Consider the following 11,140-nt stretch of genomic DNA (forward strand, 5'->3'; position numbering starts at 1 on the left):
CTTTCTTTCTTTCTTTCTTTCTTTCTTTCTTTCTTTCTTTCTTTCCTTCTCTCTCTCTCTCTCTCTCTCTCTCTCTCTCTCTCTCTCTCTCTCTCTCCTCTCTTTCTCTCATCTTTTTTTTCCATAGCCCCTTTTTCTGAGCAGGGTCTGTGTTTATTTGTTTTGAGACAGGGTCTCTTTCTGTAGACCAGGCTGTCCTTTAACTCAGAGAGATCTCTTTTCCTCTGCCTCTCAAGTGCTGGAATTGAAGGCATGTGCCACCACTCCTGTCTTTCTGAGGAGTTTTTAAATCACCGAAAACGGAGCAAAGGGTTCTTGGCTTGGGATTTGGGAATAGATGCCTGGGGACCGGAAGCCATTTTCTTCACCAGGCACAGCAAGTTGCCCTATTCCAGTAAATAACCCCACCTCTGCGCATACAAAGCAACCCTAATTAAAATGAGTTTTATTAAACTCGGATCATACCCATACACATAAAGGGGTGGTGGTAGTGACCTGAGTTCAGTTCCTGGAATCCACCTAACTAAAGGTGGAAAGAAGGAGAGAACCAATTCCACAAAGCTGTCTTCTGATTTCCACGCAAGTACTATAGCATTTGCATGTTCCACAACACACACACACCTACACACACACACACCTACACACACACCTACACACACATACACCACCACCACCACCATCATTGTCACCACCATCATCACAACAACAACAACACATACCCACCAAACAAACAAAAAGACCTGGGATTAAGAGGGGAACTCATTGGGAAGATGAGGTTCAGTAGGAGTGGGAGAGGGATGAGAGTGAGTGACAGGAATTACAAATGACCCAAAATATGTTATATACATGAATGAAATTGCCAGAGAAAATTTTAATTAAAAATATATGAGCAGAACATTAGTAGTGCACATTTTAAATCCCAGAACTTGGAAAGCAGAGACAGGTGGATCTTTGTGAGTTCAAGGCCAACCTGGTCAACATAAAGAGTTCCAGGCCACTTCAGGCTACACATTAAGGCCATGTGGGATAGGGATGGAGAGATGGCTCAGCAGTTAAGAACACTTGTTGCTCTTCCAGAGGACTTGGGTTCGACTCTCAGCACACACAAAGCAGCTCACAGCTCCAGTGCTAGGCGACCCGGTCTTCCTCTGGCCTCCTTGGGCATTTTGCTTACATGTGGTACAAATTTGCCTTTGTATTTAGAGAGATGGAGGTCATTTGTGTCCTTAGACATTGTGATTTCTGTGGAAAGCCCGAGAAGAGTGGGTTTAACAGAACAGTATCCACATTCCTGTGGCACTGCAATGTTAATTGGTATGTCCCAGTTGAAGGACAATTTGACAATGTATATAAGATTCAATTGTGCATCATTATCATATTTGTCAAATGTAATAAAATTCTATTTTAATTTTATTTTTAAAAACTTTTGTACTTAGCCAGATGATGGTGGCAACCCTCACTTTTAATCCTAGGAGGTAGAAATAAATAGGCAGATCTCTGTGAGTTTGAGGCCAGCCTAGTCTATAGAGTTAGTTCCAAGACAAACCCTGTCTTGAAAACCGAAAACCAAACCAAACCAAAAATTTATACACCTGTAGTCTTGTCTGTCGTGCAACTTGATATGTAAACCTGGCAGGCCTTGAACCCACAGAGTCACTTGCCTCTGCCTCCTCCTGAGTGCTGGTATTAAAGGCATGTACCACTACATGTAGCCCAGCATATTTAATTAAAATTTAAAATTTATTATTACTACTGTGTGTGCTTAGTACGTACATGCCTCAGCATGCATACAGGAGCCAGAGGACAACATAGCAGGAATCAGTGCTCTCCTTCCACCTGTGGATTCTGGAAAACAAGCTCAGGTTATCAGGCTTAAATGGCAAATATTTTTCCCCACTGAGCAATCTCACCAGCTCTTACATTTGGGCAAAATGACATATGTAAAGGTAATTTTTGTGTCACTGGTTATAGCATTGATAGACTATACAAGTCACTATGTATCATAAGAAGATATTTCCTAATATGGTAAACCATTGAAGGGCTCTTCAATGTCATGGGTAACCTCTAAGGTTGTTAAGTAGTGGGGTGGGGGATAATTGATGTAGAGCAGATATTCATGCTATGTTAACAGAATGAAAAAAAAAAAAGACTGCTGATTTGCCTGTGTTACAAACCGCCCCCCAAGCTGAAAGTTCAGTTAACTGTATTTCAGTGCAAGTTTAAAAACAGAAGAGTAGAGAGACTGCTACAGAGAATCCCATATGGCTGTCTCATAGGTTCCAGGTTAGACATTTGTCACACGACTGACTCCTTTACTGGCCTGTCCCACAAACACACCTCTTTCTCCATCCCATAGTCCCACAGTTCTTCACTAGATTACTGCTTGGTTTCTTCTTTCCTTTCTTCCTCTCTCTCTCTCTCTTCCTTTCATTCTTTTTTGTTTGTTTTGGTTTTTGGATGCAGGGTTTCTCTGTGTAGCTAGGCAGTCCTGGAACTCTTTCTGTAGATCAGGCTGGCCTGGAACGTAGAGATCCACCAGCCCCTGCTTCCCGGCTCTGACATTTTCAGAGATACTTGGCTCATCTCATTTGCCTCCACACACTTCCTCATAGATCATTATTATCGGAACTGGAGAAAGAGGGCTGGAGAGATGGCTCAGAGGGTAAAGGCACCCACCACCAGGATTGAGAGTCCGCATGGTGGAAAGAGAGAACTGATTCCTGAAAGCTGCCCTCTGACCTTCACAAGCATGCCCACAGGAATAAACAATTAAAAAGAAAACTATGATGGGTGCAGTTATCTTTAGCATCACCAAGTAGCTAATATGTCTATAGCTTATTCTAGTTTTCCCCAAACTATCTTCATAGCTCTTATTCAAATCAAGACACCCTCCCCCCTGCCCAATATGAAGCCCACCCATCACTCTTGGTAACTGTTTCTCTACCCGAATAACCGCTGTCTGTGAATGCCTGGGGCTTCCAGGAACCACTGCGCTGCCCTCCCAACCCAGATACTTAGTGACGATCTGGACACCCTTCCCTTAGCATCAGACCACAGGTCTTGTGCGAGTCCCAGTCAGCCTCTGAGTCTGGCCCATGCCACCAGGACTCTGGGACCATTGCCTCAGCTGTGCCTTCCTCTCTCCACAGTCAGTTAAGCTCAGCAATTCTAAAGGTGACTTCCTCTCTCTCTACTTTGCAGGGGAGCCAAGGTGCCCGAGGACCCCAGGGGATAACAGGCCCAAAGGGAATAACCGTAAGTGTTCAGAGTCCAGGCCTTGGCCCTGGTCACTTTATCTGCATCCCTACATGGAGAGGAAGCTGGGAATCTGCAGTGGGCTGCTGGCTCTGTAACCTGACAGTTTTACAGTCTGAGAGTATCTTCACCTGCAAGTGTGGAATCATGTGGAGGGACAATGGGAAGCTTGAACAATCTTAGCGGTCATCCACACACCGAGGAAGGGTGTGGCTTGTCCTTCTTAACCCTGTCCCCCGTGGGCTGGTGCTTCCCGAGATGCTCGGAGCCTCTCTGCTTGTACACTGTGGCTGCCACAGAGACTCACGTCACAGGTCTTCCCATCGTAAGACTCCCTTGAACTTTATTCCTGAGCAGGGTCCACCAGGCATTGATGGCAAGGATGGGACCCCAGGCATTCCTGGCATGAAGGTAAGAGTAGGGAGCACTCATGGGGGTGGGGGTGGTCAGGCCTGTTCCTCCTCAGGCCTTTGAGCCCTGTCACACCAATCCTAGAGGCTTTAGAACCAGTGGCTCTCAGTCTGTTTCCAGCAGGTCTTCTTGCTCCTGGATCTCTTTCTCTGCTGCACTTAGGTGAGAGCCATGAGATCTCAGGCTGGGGTTCTAATCTCTGTTTCTGGTTGTTTGTCTCTCTAGGGCAGTGCAGGACAAGTGGGACGGCCAGGAAGCCCAGGCCACCAGGGCTTAGCGGTAAGTGTCAGCGGAAGCCACCGAGGCTGCCCACGGGCAAGTTGATCCTCCAGCGCTTCGGCGAGCCAGCCACTTGTTGTCTCCCTCTCTGTGGGGGTGTGAGAGGCTGATGAGGTAAAAATTACACCCGAGCTCTGGCCCTGTCACTATATCATCTTGCCATCATCTGTACAGCGCCTAGCTTGGGTAGGCAGCCTCAACACTGGACAGTTATTTTAGTCTTCTCTTTGGTTGTTACACATCCTCTACATTGGCTAGGTGGAATGTAACCATTTCTGTGTTAATCCCTTCAGACTCCCCAGTGCCTCTATGAAATTCACTCAGTTTAGCCATCCAGTAGTTATTGGTTACTTGAGGTACATAATAATGAGAAAACAGTTTAAAAAGGGGGAGCTGCAATCTTTGACCTCACTAGCTCATCTTGGCATTCAGTGTCCACCACAATTTGAGCTCAGCCTGTCACCCCTACCCCACATTTCTGGAGTGAGGCCTGTGAGTGCTCACCCTTCTCCTCTCTGAGGGCATGGACCGGCCACAGCTTGCTTCTCTGTGCATGTGGAGACTTGTGTTTACTGTGTGTCACTCTTTCCTCATGAACATGGACACTGATAGACAGGTCATTGTCTCAAGCCCACTCTTCCAACAGCAAACTTGGAAAGTCAGCCAAGTTCATGATACCATGGCTGGACCTTTGGTTGTTTAGTTCCCATGATGGGGAGAAAATCTGGACTGGGCACGGAGGCAACATAGCAAGTACACCCATCTCCTTGTGCCAGGGCAGAAATCAATACCAACTTTTCTTTTAGGGTGTGCCGGGTCAGCCTGGAACAAAAGGAGGTCCTGGAGACAAGGTGAGGAGGCTCCCCTTTGCCAGGAGAATTTGTTCTGTCTCAATAAGGGGAGATCAGGGAGTGAGAAATGAGACATGGCTTAAGGATTGTGAGGCCCAGTGCTTTCTTGACACAAGCCCCTTAGGCCAAACCACCTTCTGCTACCATGCTGCCCATGATCCTGGCTTAGTAAAAACAGGATGTGGGCTGGAATCCAGAGAAGAAACAAACCTAGGAAAAGCAAAGGAACCCAGAGGATTTGATTAAGAACATCCCCTCCGCCCTCCTGGCACTCTTCCCTGCTTATTTGGTTGTAGACTTTGTTGAGGTTCCTAGGTCTACATGAGGCTAAGGATGACCAGCAGCTATCAGATTGACAAGAGAACTGTGTTTTCCTGCAGGGTGAACCAGGCCAGCAGGGCTTGCCGGGAGTCTCTGGTCCCCCTGGGAAAGAAGTGAGTAGCCCCCTCTACTTTCCCAGGAGGGCTTTGGTCCGTCTAGGTCTGAGTCTATGACATTAGTGTGGGGCCAGGGTGAAGCTGAGGGATGAAGCCCAAGCCTGGGAAGTGTCTTGAGTTTGTCTCACTCTCTCTAGCAAGTTCTTTCTGTTTTCTAGGCCAGCCTCCTTAATTGAAGCCAATTAGCTGGTCCAAGGGTGGGTAAGACTGAGCCAGGGGTAGGAAGAAGGGTCCCACCAGGCCTGCTGCTTACCCTCCTTTCTCCTCCCAGGGGGAGCCAGGGCCTCGAGGAGAAATTGGTCCACAGGGCATCATGGGACAGAAGGTAAATGGTCTCTCCCTAGGGACCCTTGTCAGCAGCTGGATCCTCTCTGACAAGGCCTCAAATGAATGTCCGTAACAAAGAGTAATAAGAAGGACTCCTGCTGGTGACAGCCAGCATGGACAGCACTTATCCTGCTAGAGTCCTGCCTCATGTAAAAGGCTGGCCCTGCTGAGAGCCCAGGGGTGACCTCCACTTTCCATTTCAGGGCGACCAGGGTGAGAGGGGGCCAGTGGGACAGCCAGGCCCTCAAGGACGACAGGTGAGCACAGCTGAGGGGAACAGTGGGCTCACAACTGCATTCCTTGTTTGTTTTACTCCATTTTTTCCCTCCTCAGGGCCCCAAAGGAGAGCAGGGCCCTCCAGGAATTCCAGGACCCCAAGGCTTGCCAGGCATCAAAGGAGATAAGGTGCTGTAGGAGGCTGGAAAACACCCGGGAAAAGGGCCCAAATCTGGGCTGCTTGCTGTAGGCCATGGGATTGGGTTAGACCAGAAGAAACTGGGAGCTAGAGGAGCTCCCTTCTTGGAAAGGACATTTCACTACACCTCAATCTTTTTCCAGGGTTCCCCAGGGAAGACCGGGCCCCGAGGCGGAGTGGTGAGTACCAGAGCCCCTAGTCCTGCTCGCAGGCATTCATTGAGTGCCTGGGGCCTCGGGTCTGTCCACACTCGCAGACCCTGAGTCCCGCGTTGTTGCTATCACTGCTGGCTCTTGACACAAAGTTCTCTTTCTGCAGGGTGACCCGGGGGTGGCCGGCCTCCCGGGAGAGAAAGGAGAGAAGGTAAGCAGGGCACCTGAGCGGGACAGGAGTGTGGGGTATCTGTGGGGCCTGGGTTCCTCCTCCGCATCCTGACTCCTCCTCTTCCTCCTCCTCCTCTGTTTTCAGGGCCAGTCAGGCGAGCCAGGGCTTAAGGGACAGGTGAGCTTGCCCCCCCCCCCCTCCGAAAAGGATGCTTTCCTCTTTCTGGCTCCGCCCTCTCCCCGCCCCCCCTTCCCTACTGTCCCCTTCCTTCAGAAGCCTTCTCAGTTCACACCGTCCCCTGGCAGCAAGGAGTCCGTGGAGAGACCGGCTACCCCGGCCCCAGCGGAGATGCCGGTGCCCCAGGAGTGCAGGGCTATCCCGGGCTCCCGGGGCCCCGAGGACTGGTGGGAGATCGAGGCGTGCCAGGACAACCCGGGAGACAGGGTGTGGTGGTGAGTGGACCCCCAGGGACAGGGGATTCTAGAGGAAGGGCATCTTCTTGGGGTTACGGAATAGTACATAAAGCGGGGAGTTCCCAGAGGTGTCTTGGCTTCTCGGAGATTGGCCTCAGATCGAGAATAGGTGTGACACATGCCCAAAAATGCTGGATGAAGATGAGAACCAGAGGGTGGGAGTGGTTGGTCTTGGCAGCCAGAGCTTCTTCCTGAATTGTATCCTCTGCTCTCAGGGCCGAGCTGCCAGTGACCAGCACATCGTGGATGTGGTGCTGAAGATGATTCAAGGTGAGGAGAGGACTGCAGTTCCTCCTCATAGCCCACTTCAGTACCCAGTTATCCTTCACCAGCCTTTTCATGTGTCTTTGCTTGAGAGTCTGGAGTCCCTGGTGTGCATTCCAGCTCTGCCTCCTCAGACACCGTGGGACCTTGGGTAGACTTTCATAAAACAGGGCCTAGGGACGGGGAAGCTCAATGCGGGGCTTTTCTGTCTACATTCGTATGGCCAGGATGCACTGTCTTCTCTAGGCTCATCTTAGACCCTTCTTCGCCTCTTCCTTTCAGAGCAACTTGCCGAGGTAGCTGTGAGTGCCAAGCGAGAAGCCCTGGGTGCAGCAGGGATGGTGGGCCTTCCAGGACCTCCTGGGCCCCCTGGATATCCAGGCAAACAGGGACCCAATGGGCATCCCGGCCCCCGAGGCATTCCTGGCATCGTGGGAGCAGTGGGTCAGATTGGCAACACTGGACCCAAGGGTGAGTGCTCCACTGGCACTGGAGCTAAATAAAGCTGGGCAAGGGGGAATTGAGTCAAGGGCAGCTTGGTACATAGTAAATGCCAGTTATGTATTGGACAATTTCCTATAATAAACCTTATCTGATACAGAACCTCCCAAATTTTATCTGGATCTCCCTTTATCTAACCAGTCCTCCATGGTCATTCCCAACCTTCTCCAATAGTATACTTCCACAGTAGATGTTTTTGGAACAAAATAAATAGCGGGAGAAAGACTTGTCAGTTTAGGAAAAGACACTCCTTTTTGTCTGCAGGAAAGCGTGGAGAGAAGGGGGATCGAGGAGAAATGGGTCGTGGCCATCCAGGGATGCCTGGGCCCCCAGGGATCCCAGGTAACAAACACCTTGGTCCTGTCCAGCCACCCTTCTGTCTCAGCTTGGGGATGAATGATCCATGGACATCCGGGTTTTCTTCGTGGAAGCCTGGCATTCAGCCAAGCTGGAGGTGTCTCTGGGGAGGGTCTGGTTGGGAGCTGGCAGTTGGGACTCTTGAGTCGGGCAGTGTCTGAGTCTTTCTTCCATGACATTTGTGGTCTAGTTTTCCTTGCCTTAACAATTTTCTGGCAGTCCTTATCCTATTCTCTCCTTACAGGTCTTCCTGGCCGGCCTGGCCAGGCAATCAATGGCAAGGATGGGGACCGAGGATCTCCAGGGGCTCCAGGAGAGGCTGGGAGACCTGGCCGGCCAGGCCCAGTGGGGCTACCAGGTTTCTGTGAGCCTGCCGCATGCCTGGGAGCTTCAGCCTATACCTCTGCTCGCCTCACAGAGCCTGGGTCCATCAAGGGGCCATGAGCAACCAGCCAGGACAGAGCCTATTAGTGTTTAGGGTCACTTCTGAGTGGACATGTACTCCAGACCCAGGAGGCTAGATTTCTCAGGATCTTGTCTGGAAACCCAAGATCCAGGGGTTCTGAAGACACGTTCAGTGAGGGAGGGGTTGGGGGAGGGAGAGCATGGGAGTAAAGGTGAGGCCAACAGAGCAAGTATTGGAGAGCCACCCCTCCCAAGGGAAGAGGGTAGCTTCTCTTCCTGGAGTACCAACTACCCCTCACCCAGGCCATTCAGCACTGGGCCATCCCACCCTCGGGGCAGGGGGACTGAGGCTTCTGGTGGTCCTTACCCTATTCTTATTCTCTGGACTTATTTTTATTGGGTGTCTATTGGGGGAGAATACCCTGAGGTGGCAGTTCTTAGGCCAGCCCTGTTATTGCCTCTGTCTCCCATCCCAGTATTTAAACATCCATCTTCCCTGTTTCCCAGTCCCTTTTGCCCATACCACTCTGGCCTTGTGTAAATAAAAGTTCCTAAGTTGGTTACAAAGTGACTTCTTGTGGATGAGGCTGGGTCTCCACTGCTTGGGCAAAGTGGCTGAGGGCCAAAGGGGAGGGCAAGTCTGGATCCTCCATCTGGGTACATCTAAGTTGTGAGCACTAGGGTCCTTAGCCTGCTTGAGACACTTCTGTAGTAAGAACCTGAGAGTCGGAGCAGGGTTTTGATTCACTGTGTAACTTTGGGCAAACTACTTATGCCATCTGTCCAGTGGTGACAAGAGCTTAGCCATGTCATATTTATAGAAGTATGCCATACCCCCTGGGTTGCCTGCACTCTCTTTCCCATTCTCTCCCTTTCTCTACTTCCTTTATCCCTTCATTCCTTTTCTGACTCATGTAGTCAGGGTCTCATGGTCTTAGACTGGCCTAGAACTATAGCTGAGGGTGACCTTGAACTTCTGAATCTCTGCCTTTTGCAGCTACTACAGCTGTGTATCACTACATCCTTTTCATGCCACTGGAGGCCAAACCCAGTGCTTCATGCATTGCCTATTAGGCAAGTACTTTACCAACTAAGCCACACCCCCAGCTCTACACACTCCAATCCCCGGACTGTCTCAGCGGCCTGTGGGTTATTTCTGCAACAGCAGCAGGCAGTGGAAGATTGGAAGCTGGGGCTGTTGCCTTTCAGGGGCTCCTCGGGGTGGGGCTGGGGTATGAAACCCTAAGGGACTCAGATCTGGTCTGTATAACCTGGCCCACTATTCTATTGGCTAGCCAGGAGCTTTTGAAATGAGATGATATCCGAGTCAGGGTTAGTACTGCTATGATGAAACACCATGGCCAAAGCATTCTGGGAAGCAAAGGTTGGTTTGGCTTAAGCTTCCACATTGGAGCTCATCATCAAGATAAATCAGGACAGGAATCAACAGAGTAGGAACCTGGGGACAGGAGCTGATGCAGAGGTCATGGAAGAGTGTTGCTCACTGGCTTGCAAGTTCCCCCATGCTAGCTCAGCCTATTTCCTTAATGGGTTGGGCCTCCCTATATCAATCATGAATTAAGAAAATGCTTTACAAGGCTTGCTTACTATGGAAACATTTTCTCAATTGAGGCTCCCTCCTCTCTTACGATTCTAGCTTGTGTTGCCCCCAAATAAAGTGCTCGGCATCCTGCCCCCTCATGGAGGCACACAGCACTGCAGCCCAAAGCTCAGCATCCTCACCCTCCCTCTTCTCTCAACACACATTTACTATCAGGGATTTAACAAGCCAGGGTCAGCCAGAAATATTAGGTATAGTACTTTAGAGCTTTGGCCAATCCTGTTATGACACCCCAGCGCCCACAGAGGGTCCCTGGTGTGTGGCTGTCAAAGAGTCCTTGGAATACAGAGGATTCAGGGCCTAGTGAAGGGATGGAAGAGAGCCTCCCTGGCCCTGAGCGTGTGCTCGGGTATCCACAGGGCATGGTGGCAGCAGTGGCTCTCTCTTAGACACTGGACCCCATATTTGGTCTGGTGCCTGGAACCCTGGGCTGAGAGAGCTGACTCCTCCTTGATGTCTCATGTGCTGGCTTAGGAGCCCTTTCCTGGTCCTCTCGGTGGCTTAGGGAGACAGGACACACTGGATGGCTTCAATGACAAAAGAAGCTGATGGTTCACCAGTCACACCCTGTCACACCTCATCTCCGAGTAAGGCATTTGAAAGGGGGTTAACTCCTAGGGTCCAGTGGTCTCTGCCTTTGTGGTTTCCTGGTGGGTGGGTTTTATTCTAATCACGTCAATGTTATCCCTGAGTCTCCCATACACTTCTCTGAATGCAATCTGGTGGTCTGGCCCCAGTCCATCCTACCCCAGCTATAGTACTCCCTGGGCTGTCCCAGCATGCTGTGCTACACACATGCTGTGCCTGCTGCTTGTACTCTACCAACTGTACTCACTCCAGCACCTTGCTTCCTTCCTGACATGTCAGACACCCCTTTCTGTTTCTCCTTTGTGCTTCTGTTTGACCCAATACATCAGAAATATCAACTCCACAAAGGAAGGGACTTGGCCTCTCTCCTTCACTGCTGTTTCTCAGCACTGCCTGCTACACAGCAGGTACTCAGTATTTGTCAAACAAGTAAAAAATATGTTCAGGACACAAAGAAACAAGACTACTAATTATCAAACTAGGAAGGAAGAGACTTGATTTCAACCTCCGTATGACTGTGTGTTCTGATGGCTCAAGAGTCCCAGTGGTTCTCTGCACCATGAGCAGGATGCTGCCCCCTCCATGACTGAATCTTGAGCAGCCAAAATGACATGAGAATATTGCAATAGAGC

General features: G+C 50.2%; 1 protein-coding gene across 2 annotated transcripts in view; it reads left to right on the forward strand.

Annotated features, from left to right (window-relative positions):
* Positions 1–8,866, forward strand: part of Col9a2 (collagen type IX alpha 2 chain) — a 13,590-nt gene extending 4,724 nt beyond the window's left edge. The window contains exons 15-30 of one of the 2 annotated variants that reach the window (XM_029476399.1): positions 3,202–3,255; positions 3,613–3,666; positions 3,892–3,945; positions 4,752–4,796; positions 5,177–5,230; positions 5,505–5,558; positions 5,764–5,817; positions 5,894–5,965; positions 6,119–6,154; positions 6,294–6,338; positions 6,444–6,476; positions 6,605–6,751; positions 6,988–7,042; positions 7,319–7,507; positions 7,802–7,879; positions 8,139–8,866. In XM_029476399.1, coding sequence (XP_029332259.1) covers positions 3,202–3,255; positions 3,613–3,666; positions 3,892–3,945; positions 4,752–4,796; positions 5,177–5,230; positions 5,505–5,558; positions 5,764–5,817; positions 5,894–5,965; positions 6,119–6,154; positions 6,294–6,338; positions 6,444–6,476; positions 6,605–6,751; positions 6,988–7,042; positions 7,319–7,507; positions 7,802–7,879; positions 8,139–8,338 — 1,224 coding nt within the window. In that variant the 3' untranslated portion in view covers positions 8,339–8,866. Of the gene's footprint in view, positions 1–3,201; positions 3,256–3,612; positions 3,667–3,891; positions 3,946–4,751; positions 4,797–5,176; positions 5,231–5,504; positions 5,559–5,763; positions 5,818–5,893; positions 5,966–6,118; positions 6,155–6,293; positions 6,339–6,443; positions 6,477–6,604; positions 6,752–6,987; positions 7,043–7,318; positions 7,508–7,801; positions 7,880–8,138 lie in introns of those variants that run through there. The other variant, XM_029476400.1, reaches the window with a different exon arrangement.
* The last annotated feature ends 2,274 nt before the right edge of the window (positions 8,867–11,140 follow it).

This window comes from Mus caroli, chromosome 4 (genome assembly GCF_900094665.2).
Source record: "Mus caroli chromosome 4, CAROLI_EIJ_v1.1, whole genome shotgun sequence".
Taxonomy (NCBI): Eukaryota; Metazoa; Chordata; class Mammalia; order Rodentia; family Muridae; genus Mus; species Mus caroli.